Below are 25,423 nucleotides of genomic sequence, written 5' to 3'. Positions count from 1 at the left end.
CTCTGTGAGCAGCTCTTTGGACTGATGTACCTTCTTTGACATTTTCTGGTCTTTGTGTGTATCTGCCTGGGTTTCTTTCTTTCTTTCTCCCCCCTTTCCTTTATTTTCTTTTTTATTTTTTTTTCTTCTCCCTTCCTTTTTTAGGGGTGGGGTGGAGACTGGGGCGGGAAACGATGTAAATCTGATTCATTTATAATTGTGCCTGTAAACAAATGATTAATTGATAAAATGTTGTGTGATGTTCCCAGTCTGACAAACTGAATGCAAAAAAAAAAAAAAAAAAAGAGAGAGAGGGGGGAAGGAAACAAAAAATAAAAACGTAGTAAAATACTATGACCTCAACTGGACATCCTCATCCAATCAACTCATAAATGGTAAGTGATAAAAATTCTTTCTACTACAAGCTGTCAGCAATATGTATGTCATTTTATTTGACGTTCGCATGTTGATTTAAAAAATATCAGTCACCGCATGCTTACAATGTGTAGACTTTGATTTCGTGTCTGTACTCTCTTAAAAGAACCCCATCATGCCACATGTAAAGCTGGGCACAAGATAAATGTTAAGGAGTTCAGTTCTTGATCAGCTCAAGAGCTTTCGGAAGATGGTGGATGTGAAAATGTTTCCTCAAACGTCTGGCAAGGTTGGCTTTTTTGAGCAGAAACGCTCCAAGCGTGCTTACAAAAATACACCGGCCTCTTCAAACCTACTTTTGTCACCCTGCACCGTTTCTGTTTACTCAGAGATCGTTTTATTTAGCGCAATTCCATTTTAGTAGAACACATCCAGATAATGACGTTCGCGACTCTTAACCCTTTCTGTACATAGTTGAGAAATGTTATTCGCAGGGCTCTGCTGAGGAAGGGTGTGTGTGAGACAGGGAGCGGGTGAGTGCCTGTGTGAGGAGAAATACTCAGCAGAACTGCAAATGGCTTGCAAATGAACATGACTCCAAATTGAAGTGCAAATACTTGGGCATACTTTCACCTTCAAACAGTACTGGAAAAATAGCGCGGCTACTGTTCGCGCTGAGAAACCAGCTCACTCACCATCAGCGCCCATTCCTCCCCTAAGCAGTTTCTAAATCAAGAAATTAAAAGCAAGATAGTGCCAACATTGTATGACTTGGTGGCACTAGTACTGGTCACGTTGCAGCTGGTGGTGTTGCATTTTACTCTTTTGTTGCTGAGATTTAAATTTATATCAATTAAGTACTTAAATTTAGGCCAATACTTCCTCATGTGCACGTTCACTCGTAGGGCAGAGGTATATATTCCTCAAACCAAAGCATCATAATTTTGATGCTGCGGGAGCCGCAAGCCCGTAGGTATTTTGTGCTTGCTCTCCTTTCGAAAACAAACAAGAAAACCGGTGCTCAACAGCCCCCGCCCCCCCGCCTCCCCCTCCCCCCCCCCATATCTTTAAATATTGCATACATTTGAACCGTCTTTTATTTTCCTTTAAAGATACTGGCTACATCACCAAAGAAGTTTCAGCAGTGGGAAGTAATTAGCTGGCTACATACCAAGTGTTTAACGTATATAGGAAAAAGGAGGCTCACTCTAATCTGCCCGCTTTATAAATTCTTATCTGTGTAAAGCGAGGGACAACTTTTCGCCATATCAAAAACCCAGCTTCTAGAGAAAAAAATATAGAAGTATGAGAAGTAAAGGAAAATACTGAAGTGTGAGGAGAGAAACAAACAACCACAAGGGGAAAAAAAAAAGGATTTTTTTTTAAAAAAAAAAGGTTTAAAAGAGAAGAAAAAAGGAAGAAAACAACCCCAGAGAGTAATAAATCATTAAATAAACAGGAATTTCAGTCCCTTCCTCATAACGGCCTGGGAGTAGGAAGTGTTTTCGCAGCGCTGCTGTCGCTGGTGCTCTCGGCGGGCTCCCCACTAACCGTGTGCTTTCCTCCAGATCCCGGCACAGCCGCCGTCCCTCGCTCGGCAGAGCAGGCGTGGGGAGAAGACCATGGGTAATCTGGTTTTCCGTACTAACCGGGCACCGTGTCACTCGGGGAAGGCTAACCGGGCAGGGAGAGGGGGGAGGGGAGGAAGGGAAGGCAAAGGAAGGAAAAGAAAGCAAAGCGGGCAAAAATCTCACGTAGGCATTGAACGTGGCCAGCGCGGCCCGGCCCAGCTCCCCCACTAGCTAGGGGCGGAGGAGTCAGTTCTGCCGGGGAGGGGGGCTGCCCCTGCCCCGCGGCCGCGGAGCTGCCTGTAGCCGGGCCTGGCTGTCTCCTCTGGGCAGCGCTGGGCATAGCCGGGGGGGCTGCGCTGGGGCTGCGTAGCCCCAAAGTTTCGCAGATACCGGAGCCTGTGTTCAGCCACACGTCAGTTGTGCTTGGAGACACAGGTTTTGCTGTTTCCATCCGTCCGTTTTATTAGGGACACATTAATCTATAATCAAATACACCTCATAAAATTTTTATTGAAAGGCATAAAATCATTACAGAGGTCTTCCACCTGTTTTAAAACAACACAATGGGCATCTCTTTTTAAAAGTGTACCCTTTCCATGGAAACTTTCTGTCAAAGAGTAGGTGGGGGAGCAGATAATAATACCCGCACATGCTCTGAAATATGGAAGTACCGCAATGTGCTTTTACTGTAACATTTTCCTGTTTTATGAGAAGTCGTTACAGTCCCAGCTTGCGATGGTTTGTTTTTACAGGCAAGAATCCCCCTTTCCCAGCGGGTTTCCTCAGCAGCTTGGAGTGTGATTAGCAAGCCAAGGCTGTTGGATTTATTTAAACACCCTGCCTCTCATTGATTAAGAAATGAGTGGCAGAAATCACTCAAAGGAGGTGAAGAAATAGTGCGCGCCCGCCGCGGCCGTGGGCTGCCAGAGCGGCCACGCCAGCCGCGCCCGGGCAGGCAGGGCTGGGCACCGAGGACGGGCAGGGCAAGCAAGGCAGGGCGGGTGGGCAAGCTGGCAGAGAGGACGGGCAAGGAGGGCAGGGCAGGCGGGCAGGGCGGGTAGAGCGGGCGGCCCCTGCGAGGTCCGGGAGCGCTGTGCGGGGCTGTTGTTGATGATGATTTTTTTTTTAAATCACAGCAGCCCCAGTTTAGCGGATTGATTTACTCTCAGTATTGGTAAATATGATCACGTGGGCTGCGCAACCAATGGTTGAGGGTTGCAGTCTGCAAAATACTACGATTGTTCTCCGGGAGGGTATCATATACAGTTAACAGTGTAACCTTTTATATGACTACGAGGGGAGCCTAAAATGTCGTCTAGTGGCACCATAAGTAACTATTATGTCGATTCTCTCATAGGCCATGAAAGCGAAGAAGTTTACGGGAGTAGATTCGTCCAGGGAGGTCACAGTGCGACCTCCAGGCCATCAGGTGTTGCAGAGAGTTCAGATTTTTCTTCCTGTAGCTTTGCACCAAAATCCACCGTGTTCTCCACCTCCTGGTCCACGGTTCACCCTCAGCCGTCTGCGGCAATGACCGGGATCTACCACCCCTACATGCACCAGCCCCACTTAGGGGCAGCCGACGCCGGCCGCTACGTGCGCTCCTGGATCGAGCCCTTCCCGGGCTTCCCGGGCGGCGGCGGCGGCGGAGGCGGCAGCGGCTCCGCTTCCAGCTCCGGCTCCTCCAACGGGCGCCACTACGGGATAAAGCCGGAGACGGGAGCAGCCGCCTCCTCGTCTTCCTCCTCCTCCTCCTCCTCTTCCAAAAGGACTGAGTGCTCCTCGTCCCGGGAGTCCCAGGGGATCGGTGTGCCCGAGTACACGTGCAGCTCCTTCCTCCAGGAGCCCCGAGAGAAGGCGGCTGCCGGCAGCTCCAAGGACCCCGCCGCTTGCAGCCACAACCCTAGCCCGAGCAGCGATCTGAAGGAGGAGAAACAGCAGCAACTTGACCCAAGTAAGTAAAAAAAAAAAAAAAAAAATAGGGGGGAGAGAGAGGGAGAGAGGGGCAGAGAGAGAGAGAAAGAAAGAAGGAAAGAAAGAAAGAAATTGCCCCTTTGATTTATTGCCGAAACCTGTAAGGCTCGAATGTGCAAAACTGATAGTTTTACTAACCTATAAAAACGTCTAGACGCCTACCCCAGCGCAAGCAGCAACAAGCACCCATAAAAGACTCCACATAACCACCTACCATCAAGACATCATTTGTACAGTAAACAGACTGGGGCATTAAGGCTTTTATGATAATTCCTCCAAAGTTGTGAAAACAGTCCATCCTTCGTTAAATTAATTTAACGACCTTTCTCTCTCCTCCCCACCCCCCCGCCCCTGGCCCCCTTTCCCTATATACATCCCTTCTTCCAGATAATCCTGCAGCAAACTGGATCCACGCTCGTTCAACGAGGAAAAAGCGTTGTCCCTACACAAAGTATCAAACTCTGGAACTGGAAAAAGAGTTTCTCTTTAACATGTACCTCACCCGAGACCGCCGTTACGAAGTAGCTAGGATTTTAAATCTCACAGAGAGACAGGTCAAAATCTGGTTTCAAAACAGAAGAATGAAAATGAAAAAGATGAACAAGGAGAAGGGCAATAAAGGAGACTAACGCTGGGGTAGAAACGCAGTTGGGGAATACTGCTTTAGATTTGAGCTTGGGAGGTTTGGGTTTTATTTTGGATTTGGGTTTTTTGGTTGTCGAGTTGCCTTTTTGGGGAGGGGAGGGGTCTTTTTCTTTCTTTCTTTCTTTTTCTTTTCTTTTTTCTCTTTGTTTTCTTTTTTTGTTGGTTTGGTTTTATTCATTCTGCCCCTGTACTCTCAGCCTCACATACGTTTCTCCTCCTCCTCCGGGTCCCCCCCCCCATCTCTCCCAGGAACTTTAAATCAATCTGGTCCTTTTTTTTTTTTTTTTTTTCCCTTAGCTAGAAGTGAAACGTGGTCTATGTCAGGTATTTTCGGAAATATTGTCTTGCTCGCCAACGTGTTTTGCAGAATCGCTTCATCCCCCCTTCCTCCTTCCCAGACCGTTTGGTTGATATTGTGAGTGCACGTTAGCTTTGGGAACTCTATCTGATGCTAAATGTTTGACATGTTCCTTAAAAGTGATGTAGTCTAGATAGTTACTTTGCCAAAATAAAGGTAAGGGAATTAATTATAATTACGGTAATAAAATATATATTAAATTACAGTGACTTAAATCAATGGGGTGCTGTGTTGTCCACGATTTACTAAGAGGAAACCTCTCCCAAAACCTCTGCTTTCTAGGTCTGAATTTCGCTCCTTCGCAATAGATGTCACAGAGAGGCCACGAGCTATCCCACACACACACCTTTAGTGCACTGGTAGGAGGTTGTCTCATCCCTGAATCCGTTCGCAATAGGCCTAACGCCTCCCGGTCCCCGGCTAGCTCGCGACCCAGCCCCCGGTGACTGTTGTATTAACTGCCCAGTGTCTCGAACTACAGACCTGTTGTAATTGTTGTCAGTTATTACACAATAAAGTCTGCCGTGACCGAACGACAGCGCTGCGGTGAGAGGACAAATCTGTGCGCCCCTCGCGATGCTCTCCGCGCAGCCGACCCTACCGCGCAGGTCCCGCGGGGCCTCAGCGGGCCGAGCACTGCCGGGCTGGGGCCGCGGGAAAGCCCGGCCTCGCTGCCGGGCCAGCAGCACCTCTGGCAGCCAAAAAGGCCGGAGGAAAATCACTTCCCCGCCGCTCTCGCCTAATCGACGTTTGCTCTCGGAGGGCAGCGGTGGCGAGGCCGACTCTGGCCTCTCCATGTAGGTGCATGGGCCGCGTAACCCTCCTGAGCGCCTGGGTTACCAGCGCTCTCTGAAACACCAGCCAGCTCTTGGGACACCTTAGGAAATGTTCCCACACCGGTCCTCCAGAACCAATGGAGAAAAATGACGCCTATTCGCTTAAACTTATTTTATTGTTGGGGGCCGCTTCCAATCTCTACACTTTAATCTGAAGATTGGAGGGCTCTGGGGGGACCCGGCTGCTTCCAAACGTTGGGCTTTGTTGGCGAGAGTTCATTTAGCAACGCGTCTCCTGCCTGCTGCATTTATAAGCTCACATGACTTTATCAAGATAATTGAGATGAAGTTCATTGTAAAAAATGCTTTGTTTAAAGAGTAACCATTAAAATGAAGGACCCGTAAATATTTACGAGCAGTTCGGTTAAATCAAGAATAAGGGGAGAGCTGAGAGACCTGGTGTTTAATGTTTTTTACCTCTGTAAAAAAAAAAAAGAGCAAAAGCCTGCAGTGCCAGGAAAAGGTGTTGCATTGCTTCCCATCCATTGTGGAGAAGATACCTATAATTCTTTTAAAACAGGAAGAACCGTGGTATAATAAAACCATTGAGATGGCTAGACGTCTGGACCTAATGAGTTTACGATATGCTATGGCGCTTTTCTTTGAAACCACCTTATTTTGATGTTTGTGTTTGTTAAAAGGGGGGAGGAAAGGCCAAAAAATCCAGACAAACTAGGTCTTAAAATCTTGGACTATAAATTTCAATATGTCAGCTTTGGGCCAAGGCAACAGACTCAAAAAAGACCCGAAGGTCACTGAACTGAGAGATTTTACAAAGTCCACTGATTTGTTGAAATGTATTTTATTGGATCTTCCACTGCGACGTTAGCCTCTGTGTTTGCGGAAATAACTATGGAGGGGGGTGATCTATAACTAACAACAAGTAAACAATATTCTTGCCACACAACAGTTGATTCCAGCAAAGGCTCTGGTAAGAAATTGTCAAGTCCACACCATCTCTTTTAAATATTTTATTTCTGTCAGATTGACAGTTTCTACCTTGTCTATTCCCCCCTCCCCCCCCCCCCCCCCCGCCTTTGTTTACCTATTTCTAATATGGTGTGCGTTGTTTCAAAATGGCAGAAAGAAAACCAAACGTCTTGAAAGCCGAAACGCGGTTTTTCCAGGGAAATGACTTTTTGTGTCAAACTGAACAATAATTTAATTGCTACCCGTTGGTTGTGTTAATATATGTTTGCACGTATGCGCAGTCGCGTGCACACGCATCATACCGAATAATTCACAGGCATGTGTGGTGAAGGGGGGGGGGGAGGATGAACAAAGATCCATCTTTACTTTCGTTTACATAAGTCAATCCATAAATACAGAAATGCATGGGCAAACGAAATAACATGTTCAAGACAAAACCGTGTAACTCTGAAACTGCCACACATGGAGAATTCGTGGTGTAATACGTGGGGAAACACGATCGAAAACGCGATAGCAGCGGTCTTCAAAGCTCAGGCGTCTTTGCTGGCTGCCATGTGTAAACGAGGCGCATTCTTTGTATGTAGTTAATTATAGCACTGAGAAAAAAATAAAAGAGGGTCACCGAAATGTGCTAAGAAAATGGCATTCTGAAGTCCGGCTGACAAAAAAAAAAAGGGGGGGGTGAAAAAATGGGGGAAGGAAAAGAGGGAAAAGGAAAAAAAAAAGGAAAAATAAAAAGAATGAAAACCATTCCAGAACCAGCTAGCACAGGAAGGACCGCTCAGCGCTGAGGCCCCGCCGGGACAGTGCAGAGCCGGCCGGTGTCCCTCAGTGTCCCTTCGGGGTTCTGGCGGAGCCGCGGAACGGCGACGGGGCCGGGAAGCTGCGGGCAGCGCGGGGCGGGAGGACGCTGCCTGCCATCACACACCGCCAGAGGGCGCCCGCGCTCCACTTTAGTGCCGCCGCCGCGCCTCGTGCTCCGCGCCCCGCGTACTGCTCTGCGCTCTCCCCGGCCGCGGAGAACCGCTGCTGGGACTGCAGCCCCATAGGGAGTGGCAGTGCTGACACATGGGAGGCGGGTGGTCTGGAGTGGATATGGAAAGCATCCACGCTGACCCTCCGCGCCTCTGCGCGGAGTGAGGCAGTTTGCCTGCTGCCGCCATTCTGCCAACACACCGCCTGGCCTGGTCTCCTGCCTTCTTGCTGCTCTCTTGCTATGGCCTTTTGCTTCTGCTTCTATCTATCCTTGTAGCATTAAAAGTCCGTGCGCCACCTCCGGGCCTCTCTCACTCCAACACCCCCCACCCGCCTGCTCCCCGGCTGTCCCTGAGCCTTTGCCAGGCTCCAAAAGGCGTGTGTTCCAGGCCGCCGGGCCCTTGCTTGGGCGCGGGTGTCGCTGCGGGCCTAGAGCCCGTTCGGACACTCATGTGGTGGTTAGCAGGGCTGGTCACCTAGACAAAGCAAGTTAGTTGTGATGGGGACCGGGAGGTCGGAGGGGTGGGGGAGCAGAGTGTGATGGGGAAGGAGCCTGCGATGCCTTTTATGTAACCACAAATATTTTTTTGTCAATTCACACCAGATGGTCACACGTGGCTCTAGCGGGGCCAGTATTATATTTCACCTAGATTTTTCGTTTCTCTTCAAAATAGGGCGGACTCGACCTCCTGGGGGTATCTGTCCAAAAAGCCGATTCCCACCGCAGGACAAAGCAGCGAAGAGAGGGCTGGAGACAGCACTTCTCGAGGCTCGGGGCCCCGCGATGGCTGTCAGCCCGAGGAGCAGGGGCAGAACCGAGCCTACCGGGCAGCGCTTTCCTTCCTTCCTCTAGTATAACGGGGCTCGCTTATTTGGGACCGCGTCCCCGAGCGATGCAAACCCCTCATCCACATATTTTCCTATTTATTTTTTATTTTTCCCTCCATCTCTCTGCCTCGGTAATGACGTCCACCAAGGGTGAAATGATGGAAAGTATATTCATAGGCATGATTTCCATTGTCAATTAACCTGGAGCCTCAGCCATGCGTGCACGGCGTCAAGGGTAAATGTGCATCTCATTTCCCAGCGCTCTGCTCGCCTGCAAGGGAATGACTGGAGGGTCCGCAGCACCCCTCCGCCCTCGGGGTCTCCCCGGCTGCCCTCGCCGGCACCCCCGGCTCAGTGCGCCGAGCACCGGCTCCCTCGGCTGGTCCCCCTAGCCGAACGGCGGTGCAGGCCGCGGTTCAGAGCTCAGCCGCGGCCCTGGGCCCCTAGTGGCCTCGCCCCGGGCAGCGCGCCCGCGGTTATCGCGCGGGATCTGCGCGGCTGCCTCGCCTGTGCGCGGCGGGGGTTTCGTTGGCTCCTGGCGAGCGCGCACCGGCGGGGGGAGCGGAGGCGCAGCGGCTGGGGTGGATCCGGGCAGGACTGGGCCGGGTTTTTTTCTTGCCTGAGGAGCGGCACATGTAAACTGAAGCCAAAAGTCCCCCCTGAGCTCATGAGCGTGTGTGTATGTGTGTGTGTGTGCGCGGACTGCTGTGTGCCTAATAGGAAATAGTAAAAGCAGTGAGGCAGGTCATTTTGGGAGCGATTATAATCCAGTCCTGGTCACCACATACACGGAGAGCGGGAGCGGTGAGCGCACAGGCGAGCGGCGACGGCATGAGCGCAGCGTAGAGGCACCAGCGGCGGCGGCGGCGGGAGCAGCGCCCCGCGCCCGCGCCCCCACCCGCCGCTGCCCCCTCCCAGATGAGCTCCTACTTTGTCAACCCGCTGTACTCCAAGTACAAGGCGGCGGCGGCGGCGGCGAGGGAGCCCATCAATCCCCCGTACTACGACTGTCACTTCGCGCCCGAGGTGAGCGGCCGCCACGCCGCCGCCGCCGCTGCCGCCGCCCTGCTCTACGGGAACGGCGCGGCCGCCGCCGGCTTCCCGCACCCCGCGCCCGGAGGGGCGGGGGGCGGCGGCGGCGCAGCAGCGGACTTTTACCACCCGGCCGGGGGGAGCCCCACGGCCGCCTACCAGCCGCCTCCTCCTCCCCCCGCCGCGCCTCCGCCTCCTGCCCCCTGCAGCGGGGTTACCTGTCACGGGGAGCCCGCTAAATTTTACGGATACGATAACTTACAGAGACAGCAGATTTTTACGACACAGCAAGAGGCCGAGCTGGTACAATATCCTGACTGTAAATCGTCCAGTGCTAATATTGGCGAGGAACCAGACCACTTAAATCAGAGCTCGTCTCCTGCTCAAATGTTTCCCTGGATGAGACCACAAGGTTGGACGCAGTCAAAAATTTGTGCTTCCATCTCACGTCTGAGTTCGAAACTTTCTTTTCCTCCTCCCGCTTCTTTCTTGCTGCATCTCGCTCCCTGCCTCTGCCGCCCTCGCTCCCTGCGTCTCTCCCCGCAATTCCTATCGCCGCGGTGGCTTGCGATAATAAAGCGATACAGTAAGCAAACAGAAAGCTCAGCAGAAGGCGGCTGTCACCCCAAGAATAGCTTTAAAGTCCATTTGGACACCGAGGTGTATCTGCCGCTCTCGCCCGGCTCCTGCCGCAGCCGTCCGAAAGGGAGGGAGCAGGGCCGGGGGACCGGTCATCAGATAATAAAGTGACTCGGTCCCGCAAAGCCCAGTGGAGGGATGGGGAGCCGAGGCACTTCGTGCATCTGCTACTGCTGTTTGTCCCGCACTCGTGTGTAGAACTCGGCTCTGCCGAGCTCTTTGCTTTTTCTCCCTGCGTTTCTGTGGGGTTTCTCTCGAGGGATTCCAGAGGGGCCCGAGCCCTCGCTCCCTGCTTGTGCCTGGTTTTGAACGACCACACCAACTTCCAAAACCTTGTGTTTTTGTTTTAAACAGCAGCGCCGGGTAGGAGGAGAGGAAGACAAACATACAGTCGATTCCAGACACTAGAGCTGGAAAAGGAATTCCTCTTTAACCCCTATCTGACCAGGAAGAGGAGAATCGAAGTGTCCCATGCATTAGGACTCACCGAAAGGCAAGTAAAGATCTGGTTTCAGAACAGGAGGATGAAATGGAAAAAAGAGAACAACAAGGACAAATTCCCCGCTTCCAGACAGGAGGGAAAGGAAGGAGAGACCAAAAAGAAAGCACATGATCTGGAAGAAGACAGAGCTGAGGGCCAGACGAATTAAATTTTGCCCGAAAAGCCTTTGCCAAAGACCATCAGAAACAACCAGCGCCACAGCCCGACATGTCAGCCTGTCTCCCCCTGTACGAGGTCCTGCCGTAGGACGAGTGTACCTCTGCTTGACGTTTCTCTGCTTCGGGTGCTTCAGTTTATGGTTTTGTTTTTAACCATATCCGGAACAATCTCTAGATTTAACAGTTCATCTACTTTTTGCAAATTTGATACAGAGTTTGTAGCAATACATTTCTAATTTTTTTTTTCCCAATCTTAAAAGACGGTGATTGCGAGAAACAACATAAACTTCCTAATAATGAATTCCAATAAGCAAGACATTTAACGACGGTTTATTAATCAAGTGCACTTGTACTATTTTAATTCTTGTTCTTATGTTGACTAAATTAAATAAATTTAATAAATTTGAAGAACTTAGAAGTATATTTAACCTTCTGCTATGATATTTGATTAAAATAAACCAAATTTATTCAAATATAAACTGTATCGGCATCTTCGTATCTTTTTCGTAATCCACTCCACCAGTAAACCTCACTGCCCCTCCACGTCTGGAATAATCCCCCCTGCGCCTTTATCCGTACTTCCCCCTGTGCTGGGTGTTTCGGTGCGGTCTGGGAAGGTCACATTGGCTGCAAATCCTGGGTTTCTCTCCCTGCTGCCTGCACACCCCGCCAGAGTCTCCAGACATGGCTCTGCGGGATCGTGGTGGAAGCAGCGGACAGCAGGGACCAAGGGCCCACTCTCTGGCTGAGCCACGCTGCGGCCCGGTCCCGGGAGCCCCCTCGGTGTGTGCGCCCGGGCCTTGCTTTCAGCTTTCCCACCCTCCCTGATCTGCGGGACGGAGGGCCCGGGGGCTGCTGCCACCAGACAGGGGCTTTGCCTTGCCGAGATGGGCGTTGCTCCTGATCGGTGCTGGGCTTCCATCCGCAGCCAAACCCGGCGTAAACGACCCTTGTGGATGGTTGACGAGTGGAGAGATTAAAAGCTTCTGTGGCCTTACGTGGAGTTTTCTCGGGAGCTGTAATGGTTAGTGCTCCCAAACCACACGTAAACGGAGAGAAGGGCATTTTTCCCCCTATTATGGCATGTCTTGAGTGCGTTCCCCGCGAAGGCCACAGCCGGAGAGAGCAGATTCCCCGCAAGATTCCCCGCAGCCAAGGGGAGAGGAGCCCGCTCTGATCAGTAAAACGGTTTATCTCCCCTTTTCCCCTCCCTCCCCTTTCTCCCGCTCCTCGGCGAGGTCCCGCAGCCTGCAATATCCGAGAGGATGGCCGACAGCAGTCCTTTTTAGGAACAGTAGCCAGAGCGCTGGGGTATGAGGTATAAAACCCTACTAAGATATTTGCGTCATTTTTTCTCCACGGCCTCACGTCCCCGTGAGTGATGGCTACGTGAAGAGGACCTGAGGGACGCGCCAGCCACTGCCACGAACACGAGAAATTTACATTATCTGCCCGGGAAACTATTAGGGGCCGAGCCGGGCCCCACTCGAAAACACATCGAGGAGCCTGGAGGGGTGCCTGCCTCCGCCGTCCGCGCACAGTGCTGCGGCCCTTCTCCGGCGCCCACCGCTTCGCTCCAGGGAACAGATCCGGCACGGCGGGAATCGCCATGCCCGGTGTCGGGAATTGTATGGTGGGCTTGGTTCATTTCGTTTCCCTTCCCTTTACCCCGTTCCCGCCACCGAGCCAGGCACATTTCCATTCCTGCAAAACAGTAGCTCTAGAGGGAGTCACAAGCAAGCGGAGCTATTGTTCTAGGTTTATTTTAATCACGTAGTTGGTTAAAGGTTGTAAAAGAGGGGAAACTGCAGCAAAGAGGTGAAGTAAACATTTTGCTGCATGGATTTGCATAAATACACGGGTACCCCTAATGTCCAGGAAGGATGTGGAGCTGGTGGCGGCGCAGTTTAGGAAACCCAGTCTCCACCTTGGTTTTCAAAATACCAGTTGCCACTGACACCGGCGTGTTGGGTCTCAGGTCAGGGTAAAAGCCTCTTCCCTGCGCTGCGGTTGTGGCCAAGCCCTGGTGCAGCAGGTCCCTGCAGGCGCTGCCACAGAGATATCAGTGCCGCAGACCGGGACGGCAACAAGGGAAGCGCGTGTCGGAGACCTGCACACCTGGGCGAGCACTAATATTTATCCGGGAAAGTTCTGATGCTGTGGTTGTTTTTAATTTCCAGACAAAGAGAATAAAATTGGAATATTCTTGGGGAAGTTTCCGTTAAGCATCGCTCACCCTGGGCCGACTGGGAACGCGGCCACGTAGACAAAAGCTGACTTCCTTGCGCGCACATCTGCAAAGGCCTAGCTGTAACTGGAATAGTCCCTGTCTTATTAAGAAAAACAATAAAAATTGATGTAGTTGTTAAGGTAGCTCCCCCTTACAGCCTGGCAGCTGAATCTCCCCTCGTTCGTAGAGTCTTGCTAACAAAAAGAAAACTGATCCAGAAATTGTCCCGGGCTGTCAGTAAGCCCCCGACTAACAGGACTCCTCGAGATCCGGAGCAGGCAGTGGTATTTTGGCAGAGAAAAGCCGTAGCTGTGTGAGTAGCGGAGGCAATGGAGGAAAGAGGCCGCCTGTGGCAGCAGCAGTGCGGATATACCACACCTTTGGTTTCCGCGGTATTTCTCCGCTTCCACCCCGGGCAGCTCTGCCGTGAGTGCCGCAGAGCGGCCGCGAACGGTGCCGGTGCCGGTGCCTCGGCCGAGGGACATGACACACGCCTGTGATATTCACGGGTGTGCAACTGCCAGAAGCAGCGTGCTAAAAGGATCTTCCATCTTTGGAAGTGTTTACTTTTGTTAGCTCTATTTTCGAAGCAGGTACAATCAACACGGCGGTCACTGATGGAGCGATCTGTTTATTGTCTAGAACAAAAATTGAGCAAGAACACTCCATCTCCGAGCAGAGCATTCCCTGTGGACACGGGGCAGGTTTTAGCTTTTTCTAGTACTTTCTGCGAATTTTGCCCCACATCCTAGTAGCCGCGGTAAGGTTTTCTTGGGGACAGGGGCATCCCCACCGGCGGGGCCGTGGGCAGCCTGGGCGCGATGTCAGCGCCCGCCACCACCCTTGGGCAACGGGCACACCGGGTGGGGAAGCAGCTAAGACTATTTTTAGGTCAGGAACGGCTTCGGCTTCAGTAGTGGGCGCTCAAACAAGTGTGGATGCTTTTAGGGCAAGCCGGAGCGGAGAGGGGGGTGAGGTGGGGGGATGAGGGTAGAGCCCTCTTTCGTTGGGGACCGACATGGAGCCCCCGGCGCCGCGCGGTCCCCCTCTTTGTGCGGCTCCGAGGAAGCTCACCCTTCTCCCTGCGCGGATCTTCTGCGAATGGCCGTGCTCGAGGGCCTCCGCAACCGCGCCCGGGGCGCGCAGGCCGCGGGCAGGCGGGATCGGGGACTCAGTACAAGCGCAGCACGCAGGCGAAAGAAACATGGCGCTGGGAAGCAGTATGTGCAAAATCCGCAAGGAATTGCAGTAAATTCCTTTTTGTTTGAAGAAAATTTACAACTTGGTAATAGACCTTTTTATGACCTATTTGGGCTCGTCATTGGCTGCGGCTGGTCATGTGCAGGCAGCGAGCGCTTTCATGGCCTTTTCCTGATTTCCCTGGCGAATTTCCCCCTGCATTCTGCCTTCAGAGAGCCTCAGCCCCTCTTTTTCTAACCTTTGTCTAGGCTGAGGTGTATGGCAGTCGCCCTCATGTTTGTGCCCTGCACCCTAAAGCCCGCGGCCGGTCGCGCCGTTGCCGTGCTGACACGTCCCCAGACCCGCTGCGCTTCCTCTCCCGCGACAGGGGGGGAATGCGCTGAGCTCCGCGCCCGCCGCCGCGCTGGCTCCAGCCCCCCGCTCCTCTCCCGCCGCTTGTTGCCGACACATCCTCCGGCACACGGATTGCTACGCGGGTGCAAAATGGATTACAGCGACCGTCCCGGGCTCCTCCGCCGGCGGGCAGTGCCGCGAACCGGTAAGCACTTGGCTCCCCTCGGGATTGCAGCTGGTTCCGCACCCGCGTACCGTCCCCCACTGCAGCACGGCGACGGCTGCCCTGTCCTTCAGCCCCGCTGGTCACCTGTCCCTCACAGTCCCTTATTTTCCCTAATGCCATTTGTATTATTGTTACTATTATTGCTATTATTACTGTTGCTGTTATTGCTACTGTAATTATTGGCATTGTTATTGTTATTAATAACGGTTGTGGGTACGCCGCGGGTTGTATAAGGCTGCTGCGTTGACTGGAACGGAAAAGGCGTTGGGGCCCGAGCTGGAGTTGCGACCCGAGCCCCTCCGCCCCGAGGGCCGGAAGGCTGGGGCGTAGCGCTCGCAGGCAGCATTTCTTATGAGCGGGGTTTCTTCCAGTAAAAAAGGCTTTTTTTTTCTTTGGGTACTTTTTTCCCTTCCAGTCTGAAGCGCGGTGTGGTGATGCTGCGGTTTGATTTCCTCATGGCGGAAGGGCGGTCGCGTAACTTTAAAGCTTAACAGGTGTTTTCTCAGGAGAACCGGGGTCAGAGCTCCCGCAGAGGCGGAGGGCGCGGGGCGGTCCCGCCGAGCCGGTAGCGCCGGTGGTTGTGCCCGGGGCCCCGCCGGGGCGGTTTAGCATATCCTTCTCTCTTCACTGTGCATGAGCCAAGGGTGAGGTTCCGACCGGCCCTGTGGGAGGCACAAGGGCCGGGCTCCGCAGCCGCACAGAGCGGGGAGGGCTGCGCGGAGCCACGGCAGGGGGACACTTCGCAGCGCGGCTGCTGACCCGCGTGGAAATCGTGGGGGACTCAATAGGGGACGAGTTTGCGGGAAAAAAAAAAAAATCCTCCACCCAACCCAGGTTTATTTTGAAATATGTAGAGGAGGTAGAGCAGTCATATAAACTATATCTGCGATACCCATACATGTGTATCTACCCTTATCTACCCTTAAGTAAGAACATACTTACATACGTATGTTCTCTGTAGAACATTGGTCCTTTGGAAGTATATTATTTTGAATACACATGTATTTTACATATTTCCTCTTAATTTTCAAGATGTGAATGCACAGTAGAAAATCCGCTGCCTGGCATTGTTACATCGTTGGTCAGCGATGGAAATGCACTATGCCATTGCACTGCAGAAATTTAGTGAATAGGCAATTTACCTCAAAAGCAGCCGCTTATTTAACGGTAAAGCAAACCGCCTGAATAAACCATCCCTAGTGAGAATGCAAAGGGGTGGGTCGTGCCCAGGTACATATTTTGAAGCAGCAGGAGAAATTATTTAATCCATCCCTGAACATGTTCCCAGCTTGCTGAGCCCAAGACCAGCTCAGGAAGCAGTAGGACGCTTTTTCCTCCCGCTTTGGCTCTGCAGTAGCCGGCCGCCCTCCGCTGCTGAAGGACTTGGGAATTATTTGGGGGAAATCGTTTTCAACATAGCAACAGTCTTTAAGAGTAACTTGTAAAGTATGTATTGAGTTAGGTTTCACTCTCAAAATCTCTCCTAGGTGACACAGTAATTGTAGCTGCTTGGCTATAAATCTCTCCAAAAACTTAAAAAAATCTCGTCCTTGAGCTGTTTTGAAATTATTTGTAGCCTGGGGAAAAAGAAGGAAACAAAAGCAGGATGTTCTAACGAATTCTTATGTGCATGTACGTCTGCGGGTCCATATGCTGACACATGCGGATACACATATGCATTTATGGTCCCACTGGTTTATGTGGGAGTTCGTTTTTTTTTTCCTTTCTAAACGGCTTCCTTCCTTGCTTGCTTTTGTTCGTTTTTATCTTTTTTACTCCCCCTTTCATTTCTTTCATTAACATTGAAGCATAAATATGTGTATGCTCTTAAATATACCTGTGTGCGAGTGTTCGTAACGCTGTATGGATGTGTATATATATATTTATGGCACATACGAGAACTATTTTTATATACATTTATACACAAACGTGGGCGCCTGTGTGAGTGTAGATGTGTTGGCGTGCTGTAATTTTTGGAACACAGAATCCACATTTACATTTCTCACACCTGCTCCGTTTTCCGACGTGTTTGGCAGAATCTGAGTTATCTCATTTTTTTGTTGAAAGGAAATAGCAGAGCCCTAGCCTACACGTTACTGACTCAAGGGCAGTGAAAGAACAGCAGCACAAAATAACCCTCAGGACAGCGCAGGCTGCATTCCCCGGCAGTGCCCAGGTATCCCTGGCGCCAGCTGCCATTTGGGGTCAGGCTGGGCTCCCTCTTAGCTGCTCCAAGTCGCCTGAGCGAGAAGAGCAGCCTCTGCTCCCCGACCCTGGAGGGGTTTTGGGGCAAGTAAGGGAGGCGATGTGAACCGTGGATCCGGGAAGCCCGAGCAAAGAAACACACGTTGGGTTTGCGCTCTTAAGAACCCCAAAACCCGCCGATTCTTTTATTTCCCAATAATGTTTCTCTTTCCCCAAACAAATATAATTCTCATGGGGTGTTTTATGAGTGCTTGGGGCAGAAAAAAATCCGAACAAAGACAGTATTTCACCCCTCAGTTGGCAGGCAGCTGTTAAAGGTATTTACGGCTCTACTGCAGTGCGGCACTCAATGCTGCTGAAGCGGGAGAGATAAAAACAGGAAGCGAAAGGAAAAGATGAGGCACAATAAACATTGCAGCAGGTCGCAGGGGCCGGGCGGGGCGCGGAGGAAGGGTCCTGCCAGAAACAAGAGGCAATAAAACTGCATTCAGCGGCAGCAGGCTCTGTCCAAACCCGGTACTCGCCTCCCACCAATGCGGGGGAGGAGGAAGAAGGGGGGGGTAGTCCACATCGCCCACCCAGCGCCTCACGCTGGAGCCGACCCGAACTGGACCCCGCCAAGGTGCCGAGGCTGAGGGCTCAGCCCAGCTTCCCGCCCGGCGCCGCCGTCGAGGCCCGGCTCCGACGCATCTGCCCGCGGGTGGTGCCGCCCCGACGGCTAGCGCCGGGGTCACCTGCCCGCTGCTTCCCCCCTCGGGTGGTAGGGCCAGGCCAGGCCGGCGTGCAGAGCGGAGCGGCCGCCGGGGGCGCGGTAGGCCCTGGCTGCCTCCACCAGCCATTTTGTCTCCACGGCCTCTTCCAGGAGAAGGCGCTGTAGGACAAGCCTGGCCGCTCTCCCAGCCCCGGAGAGGGGTCTGCCTACCCGCCGCCCCCCACCGCTTGCCCCGGGCCCCGACCCGGCCTCCCGCCTGCCCACGGGAGAGGTCCACAGGAGGAGCCCTCCCCAGCCGTGGCTCAGTTGTCCCACTGCTTCCAGCCCTGCGGCCTCCCTCCGCCCCGGGTCCCCGGGCTTTTGCACGCACCCGTGCCCGCCCCGGCGCACTCCCTGCCTTTCCCCACGGTGCCGGCACGGCTCACCTCGAGTGCCCCGCCGCCCTCCAGGTCACCGGCCGCCCTTTGATGTCGGGCAGACACTTTTTCCTTCTCTGCCCCTTTGATGTGGGTGCCAGAGCACCATGGCGGCCCGCACCCTCCTCCCTGCTGGCTCCCTTCCACCGGGCAGAGCCCCCCTACCCTCTGCAAGAGGGGCCCGGCAGCTTTCACTGCCTCCACCTCACCTGTTACCTCCAGGTTTCATCTGACCCAGGCTTGCCCGGACATAACCCTGGTGATCCACAACCCCTCCAGGCCGTGCCTGCCCCACCTCGACGCTCCCACGGCCCCCGGCCTCCCCTCCCTGCTCCGCGCTCCTCGCCCTCTTCCCCCGCGGACCCGGGGTGCCGCCGCCGCTGCCCCCGTTTGATGTCGGGGTGCGGCTCGCTAACCGCCCTGCCTGCCCCGGGTCTCTGCTGCCGCCGGATCTGCCCGCGGGCACGGGGAGCTGCGGGCAGGGGCCTTTGCATGCCCACATCCTGCTCGGCGAGGGCATAGGTGGTGAGGTGACTGCTGAAGGGTCAGGGTTATGAGAAAAGTGAGGGCTGTTTTGGACGCTATCAAGGTGCTCTGTAGGTCTTCAAAGTCAGAGATGGAGCCTGTCATTTTCTGGTGGTGTGGATGCTGGCAATCATGTCTATCAAGTGCCATCGAGAGCGACAGTGGTTTACACATGTGATTCAATTTCCCCAATCCTTTTAACTCAAGTTACCAGAGGGAAACCAATTGTTAGTGGGTAACTTAATTCCACACCTTATCCACCTCCAGATCGTCAGTCCTGAATATGAGAACTGGCATAAAAACCTAAATGAACTGGCCAGAGCTTCAAAGTCAACTTTCACATCTGCATTTTAGAATAAGAAATGGGAAAATCCTCCTAATTCCCTCTTCAAAATGTCAGGGCTGGAATTACTCAGTTACTGAAACATTCTTCATCTTGCCCATGATCACAGGGAGCTGTATCTCATTCATCACCTCCTCACTACCCCACAGCCTCACAGTTCCCAGCCCCAGCCTCAAGGCCACATTTGCCAGAGGCACATGCCCGGCCCGGCTTTGCAGGGGCTGACTCTCCGGCCGGGCGCCAGCAGTGCTGCCACGCCGACTGCCTCTCCGTGGCTCTTCTCCCACACGCGTGGGATGCGACCCCGTCCAAACCAGGGTCTTTTATTGCCCACTGGGTAGGCCAAGAGAGCCGAAGCTGTCTCGAATACCAGGGAAGGTAAGGGGAGCCGATCACAAGGGCTGGAGCTCACTCGTGGTCCCCGTTGCCCAGGACCGCACCTCCACTGTATCCAGCACCAGCTGCCAGGCCTGGGGCAAATGCCTCTGCATCACGGTTCTTGTCGTCCCAGCCTCTTTTCCCTACATTTTGTTGCACTTCCCTATTGCATCCCTACCCCTCAAATCCTGATCCTTATCTTTTTTCCCCACCTTCTCAGGGGACCAGCATCCTGGCATCTTGCACCTGCCTGCCGCTGAGGCTGTTCCCCAGATGCCAGAGAGAACTGCTTGTTTTGGAGCAAGGGGGTGCCTGGAGGCTGCCACAGAGCCTGGTCCCACACAGGGCAATCCACTCCTGCCTGGGGGTGAATGGCCGGGCCCCCCGAACTTTAATCGGCAGTCCGATAAAACTTCTCAGACTCCGTCTGAAAGGTCACCTTGCACAGTGCCCCTGCCAGCTATTCTTGGCAGGGAAGGGCGCAGGGGAAAAAGTCATTCCCCGACTTAGGCCATTATAAAAGCACACAGGTGATGCCAAATGATTAAAGCATTGACACAGCAAAAGAAACAGCGGAATGCAGAGTAACTCTGCATCTTAAGGAGCGAGCAGGGAAGGTGCTCAGGACACCTCTTGTGCTATGAGGGAAAATGAATTGATCAGCTGTGATGTGAGCCACCTAAAGAGCACAGCGAGAGGTGAGCTGCCCCTTTGGGGCAACTTAGAATTCGTGTAACAGGCAGATTGGGCAGGACATGGCCGATTCAGAGGAGATCAGGAGGGACTTAACCAAGCACCACCCAGCTAGTGCCAACATCAACAGGGAGCTGAAGCTGTCCCGCTTTTCAGAGCTGAGACCCAGAGCAGGAGTGAGACTGTATCCGCACTCGCGGGCCGGGGCAGCAGCCGGTCCCCGTGATCTGCGGCTGGTCCTCGACGGGGCTGACGCGACTCCTCGCCCTCTGGGGAAGGCACAAGCCACTCCTTGAAAGAGCTGGGAGCTGCTGGCAGCTCCGACTTCCTCATTTCAGCCATGATAGATTAGGAGCTGATGCCCGGGTTCCTTTATGCTATGTGGCTGCCAGGGACATTTGACTTCCTGTGCTCGGGCTCCTTGAAATTCTCATTTGCTAACTCACACCCTGCTCCCTTCACACCAGGGCTGTTTTATTGTTTTATAACCGTCCTCAAACTTCCAGTCCTCAAAGATTTCATTGTGGCAGGCTTCACACTTTCTTCCTTTCCAAAGCCCGGAGCCCTCTCTGTTTCCAGCAGTTTGGTCCCTCACAAGGGTCCATTGGTGCCCGGAGAGTCCGCAGTCCCTGGTACAGCTTTCCCGAGATACAGCTCAGGAGATGAATAAGTCAACACAGTTTTCCAGGGCGCCTGACCAAAATCTCAGAAATATCCAGGGAAGGGAGAGGCAGAAGTCCCTCTCTCTGAACTACCTCTCCTTTTTTTTTTTGCCTTCCTGGCAATGGGCTTCCCTGTCTCCTAAGAGGTGCAAAGAAAGACTTGAATGGGTACCCACAGCTAAATTAACCCGGCTCCTTTCGCAAGAGCAATTTAGCAGTGGTAACTCTCCTCTTGGCAGCTTTCCCTACAACACGCTGCTCAAAAAGGCAGCTGAGCTGACCTTCTGCCCATCCCCGCTACTCCGACCCATTCCCGTTTTATAGGACAGATTCAGAGAACCTTTATTTAGCGAATAAAAGTTTAAAGCCGAAGGTTATTTATGGTTCCGCAGAGATAGGTCCTGAGTGGCTATTTAGGAGCACGTGATTCCAATAAACTTTGTTTTATGGCTTGAGAGTTGACAAGCCAAAATATAATTCCCACCATAAATTAGTTTAAGAGCATACAAGTGCAGATGCTTTCGTTCCTGGAAGCAGTAATCGGGAAAATGTTAGCAGGGATCCGTCTGCGGGAATGCGGCCGTGCAGGCACCTCTGCTCCCGGGTCTCCCCGGCCGCGGGGGAAGCGCGCAGTAAGTCCGCTACCGGCCTCCCCGCCACCAAGCTCGGGATGCCGCTGGGCCCGGAGCAGCGCTGCGGAAGCGGGGCACAGGCGCTGCTCCGCATGGCCCTACGGAACGGCTTTGCGGGGAAAACCGACAGGTAGAGCCCAGGTGGCTAGGGTAGCTCAGGGATGAGCGGGGTGCTCCCGACGGAGGTTTCGGAATTTAGCGGGACATCTTATCCGGAGCTAACCTTTATTTATTACCCAAGAAAGATAAAAGGGAAAGTAAGGGTAAGGGAACGTTTAGTGCTGAAATGCTGATATGACTCCGCCGTCCTGGCAAGCTCTGAATGCTAACCAGAGTGGGCAGAACTAAATATACATATATATATATTTATTTTTTTTAATAAAAAACCAGTCTTGGGAAGCTCTACCTAATGAGCTACTGATACCTGGGCAATTGCGCTGTGTGTAATACAATAACTCTTCAAGATATCGTAGAAAGGCAATAGAGGAGGTTGAAAAATCGCTCACAGAAAAGAACCCCCCAATATTATTTACTTTTGAACATACGATGCGTTTCAGGAGCGTTAGGCTGGGCGGTGGTTTTATTTTGCTTATTGTGATCTTTGAATGCATTTATAAGAAGATTTGAAGGAAAGTTCAAGTCAAATCTATCCTTCTATAAGGCAAACAAAGACACACGTCTCGTGGTTACTGTTAGGTTAATTGGGTCATCTTAAAGGGGACCTATTTTAGAGTAATCCGAGCTTTATTCTTATCAAATTCTGGCTCTTTCTGTGCTCAGCATGGTTATGATGCTGCGTGTCATATTGTGATGTTTTATGGGTGATGGTTTAGCAAAGGTGATCTGAATATTTCATTTGTGACTGGGTTGCCACAGAACAAAAAAAGGCCTTTGTTATTCCTTTTTCCGCCACTGAAAGAGGGAGGTCTGGTTTTCCATCCTTTTAGAAATTAAGTGGTATAAAAATCTAGACTATGAATATTAAAAGTGAAAAAATCACACCCCAGGCACAGGGAAAGCGTGTATTCATAAAAAACTGCCTGAATGAAACGTGGCCCTCATTCGGAAGGGGCTTCCACCCCACCACTCTGCTGCTCGCAGGATTTACCACCAGCTCCTCTCTGCCTTCATCTATCAGATGTGGTCTGTAACTGATCTCCAGAAATATCACCCGTATGTGGAATACAACAGTAACAAACGTTTTTATTGCAACAGGTTCGCCAGTATGGAAGAACATCCACTGTGAGTAACCTTTTATTTCTTGTAGAGCTTGTGTTGCTTGAAAATCCTGTTTCTTCCCTTCAAATTGGAAGAATTAAGAATGATGTATCTCTGAGGAATATTGCTAACCACCCAAAAAAAAAAGAAGAGGCAAAAGGCTATGTCAGCATGGGAAGGCTCTTGTGGTGTCAGTTTGTGGTATCATGTTGTAATCCTGGCTAGCGTTAGAAGTACAAGTGCAGCATCCTGTGGGATTATTATGGCTGTATAGGTGTCCTCCTGCTTTTAAGACACTCTGAAGCAATTAGCAGCGATTCCATTTCGGCTCGGCTGGTCTGTACAGCGCCTCCCCGCGCAGATCCTGGATGGATCACTTTGTATCCCAGCGCCTCACAACCTTGGCTACTCCCACTCCTCTCTAGCCTGGATTTGAAGCAGAGACGTGCTTGCTATCTAATGTTAGCCTCGCTTGGCACAGCCTAGTGAACGGGCGAAAGAGGAGGCGGGCTCTGGAGGCTGCCAGCGCCAGAGCCACCCGGGTCAGCCACTCCTGCAGCCGGGTCGCTCCGATCCGCCGCAGCTGAGTTTTCTTCAGGCAAGGGACACTCAAACGTGGACTGAAATGTTGGGAAGACAACGGAAGGGAACGGGTGTCTGATCTTAGGAGAGCTACCTTTTACTCTAGGGGTTTTTGCATCCCCGATGCTCCCACGGGATTTGGCCGGGGGAACCGACGGGAGGGCAGCAGGTCCGTGTGTGGCAGGAAACGCTGTTGAACCTCTCTGGCTGCAGGATGGAGCCAAGTGTATTAGTCCTGGTGCTTCAGGCTGAGAGTGGCTTGTATCTCAAACAGGAAAAGAAAGCCTGGGCTATTTGGAGATTAGTTAGGTACACATTGCCCTCCCCTCTTCTGCCAGCCCTGTTCTGGCCAGGAGGAGCATGTAGAGGAGCAGAGCTGTGTTTATTTGCTTTTCTCCCTATTTCCCCTCTCTGCTTGCTGATAAATAACCTCTTTCACTGCTTGTGCCAGCTGCTTCTTTTTTTGCCTTACGTTGTGATATTGGTTTTCGAGCCCTTTAAATACGAATTAAAAGATCGCCTCCAGCGTTTAAGTTTTAATTTTGTTCCATAGATAACTTTCCTCCACTCGTAGATCAGTTCTGTGCTATATAGATGCCCTTGGCATTTTATTCCAGGGCCGGCCCTAAATGTATGGATTACTTGTTTTCTGCCCAAGTAAATTTAGCATACTGATTATGAACCAGAATACAAAAAGCCTGATAGATCAAAAGTATTTTGTATGGGCAGTTGAACAGGAGGTGAATATATAACGCTTTTGTTCATCAATAACTCTTTGGCTTTGACCTGTCTGAGCAAGTCGTGCAATAAGGTGAAACGCAGGTCACGGCGTCTAACAAATATGAAAATGTGTAGTATTAAGCAGTGCGGGGAGCTGCTGCTTCCCCGGCCCCATTGCTTCTCCCTGGGCAGCCCTCTGAGAGCTCGTCCACTCCCGGGGGCTGCCCCAAACCCCACCTCGCTTTGGGTGTGTGTGTTTCACCCTGACAGTTCAGCTGGGTGGTTAACACACCCACCCGGGGGGGAGGTATCCTCCTTTCCCCCGGAGAAAGGAGGAGAAAGCAGAGAGAGACGCTGAAAATAGTTGGGTGGAGATTAAAATAATCCGGGTGGGGGAAGAGGGGGCCACAACGGCGACAGAGAGGGGGAAGGAGATTAGGGACACAAAGTCGTTTCGAGTTGCACTTGCTGTGAAGAAGACACCAGGGCAGTGGTAAGAAAGCAGATGTTTAAAAATAGCATCCCCAGACCAGGCAGCTGGGAATTGGAGCCAGGGAAACAAACCGGTACACATCGCTCGGATAAACGCAACACCCCCAAATCTGCCCTCCGCAGTGGCTGGATGTATTACCCCTGCACCATTATTTGTCCTTATGGTGCCTGTTTTAAATAGTGGAAGGAGAAGAGGTTGACCGCAGGACAGCAGTGAGGAGCTGGGTCAGACACAATTCATGAACTTTTGTACTCCTGTGTGCCGCTGTCGACAAAGTAAAAATAATGAAACTTTGTGATATGTTTGTAAATGATTTCGGCTGACCTCTCGCCCTGCCCTTCACCATAAACGCTACGGCGGGGAGAACCTGGGAGGGTGAGAGGCTGCGGCTCGCAGGCAGCTCGCAGAGATAATAGCTAGACCAGCATAATAGGATGAAGGTAAATTTGGAAAATTTGGAAACTCTCTTCTTCCCAAAAGCGACTAACTCCAGCCTTTTCTCTTCTCTTTTTCACCAATCGCTGTTTCTGTTGTCGGCTGTTTTTCTTCTGTTTCAATATCTCTTTTATTATTATTTATTATTATTTTATATTTTAGGGGGAGGGGAAATTCTGACCATGGAGAATATCTTCAGATTCGTGTTAGTCTAAATATATAAAGACTCTTTCTAAATTATTTTAACCATTATTATTCCAAGTGGCGTGATTTGACCGGTAACGTCTGTTTTCTTAAAAAGGACGTAGACGGCAGAGCATTTAAAGTGAGCAGCAGGTCTTTCTGAGAATTTTGTAGGCGAAATTCGTCGCTATAAATTGGTGGAGAGTCGTATGGCTGTATTGCAGCAATAATAAGAAGCGTGAATCTTTTCTGAAATCCCACCTTCCTGCAAATCCGTATCTCAGAATTGAGTCCCAGCAGAATAGTTTGCATTCCTCAGAAGACAGTAAGGACTAAGAGAATTGCAAAGCCCTGCTATATTGTAGATGAAAACAGAATGTTATTACGTTGTCTATATATACCCTGTAGAACCGAATTTGTGTGATATTCATATAG

The 25,423-nt window shown here is 51.8% G+C and overlaps 3 protein-coding genes across 9 annotated transcripts in view; all 3 read left to right on the top strand.

Annotated features, from left to right (window-relative positions):
- The first annotated feature begins 60 nt into the window (after window positions 1–60).
- On the top strand, window positions 61–5,440 carry HOXD9 (homeobox D9). Of its 3 annotated transcripts, XR_009964264.1 has the most exons (5): window positions 61–374; window positions 1,923–1,980; window positions 3,283–3,879; window positions 4,287–4,959; window positions 5,185–5,440. XR_009964264.1 is itself a non-coding variant. In XM_062615847.1 (4 exons), the coding sequence occupies exons 1-4, from the start codon at window positions 372–374 to the stop codon at window positions 4,526–4,528; spliced, it is 900 nt and encodes a 299-aa protein (XP_062471831.1). In that variant the 5' UTR covers window positions 61–371; the 3' UTR covers window positions 4,529–5,440. The 3 variants fall into 3 exon arrangements, 2 of the variants coding, with proteins under 2 accessions (XP_062471831.1, XP_062471832.1); XM_062615847.1 differs by having other exon boundaries at window positions 4,287–5,440; XM_062615848.1 differs by lacking the exons at window positions 61–374; window positions 1,923–1,980 and having other exon boundaries at window positions 2,970–3,879; window positions 4,287–5,440.
- Window positions 5,441–8,958: 3,518 nt separating this feature from the next.
- On the top strand, window positions 8,959–11,281 carry HOXD8 (homeobox D8). Of its 3 annotated transcripts, XM_062615844.1 has the most exons (3): window positions 9,118–9,497; window positions 9,768–9,915; window positions 10,497–11,281. In XM_062615844.1, the coding sequence occupies exons 1-3, from the start codon at window positions 9,390–9,392 to the stop codon at window positions 10,790–10,792; spliced, it is 552 nt and encodes a 183-aa protein (XP_062471828.1). In that variant the 5' UTR covers window positions 9,118–9,389; the 3' UTR covers window positions 10,793–11,281. The 3 variants fall into 3 exon arrangements, with proteins under 3 accessions (XP_062471827.1, XP_062471826.1, XP_062471828.1); XM_062615843.1 differs by having other exon boundaries at window positions 8,959–9,915; window positions 10,500–11,281; XM_062615842.1 differs by having other exon boundaries at window positions 9,044–9,915.
- A 3,365-nt stretch (window positions 11,282–14,646) lies between these two features.
- The window catches only part of HOXD3 (homeobox D3), a 30,465-nt gene continuing 19,688 nt past the window's right edge, over window positions 14,647–25,423 (top strand). The window contains exons 1-2 of one of the 3 annotated variants that reach the window (XM_062615835.1): window positions 14,678–14,770; window positions 22,573–22,599. The gene's annotated coding sequence lies outside the window, so the exon portion shown is untranslated. Of the gene's footprint in view, window positions 14,771–21,259; window positions 21,358–22,572; window positions 22,600–25,423 lie in introns of those variants that run through there. The other 2 variants (XM_062615837.1, XM_062615833.1) reach the window with 2 other exon arrangements.

Source organism: Pezoporus occidentalis, unplaced genomic scaffold (genome assembly GCF_034315485.1).
Source record: "Pezoporus occidentalis ecotype Australia unplaced genomic scaffold, CSIRO_AGI_Poc_V1 ctg184, whole genome shotgun sequence".
NCBI lineage: Eukaryota > Metazoa > Chordata > Aves > Psittaciformes > Psittacidae > Pezoporus > Pezoporus occidentalis.
This window is presented reverse-complemented; position numbering and strand designations above follow the sequence as displayed.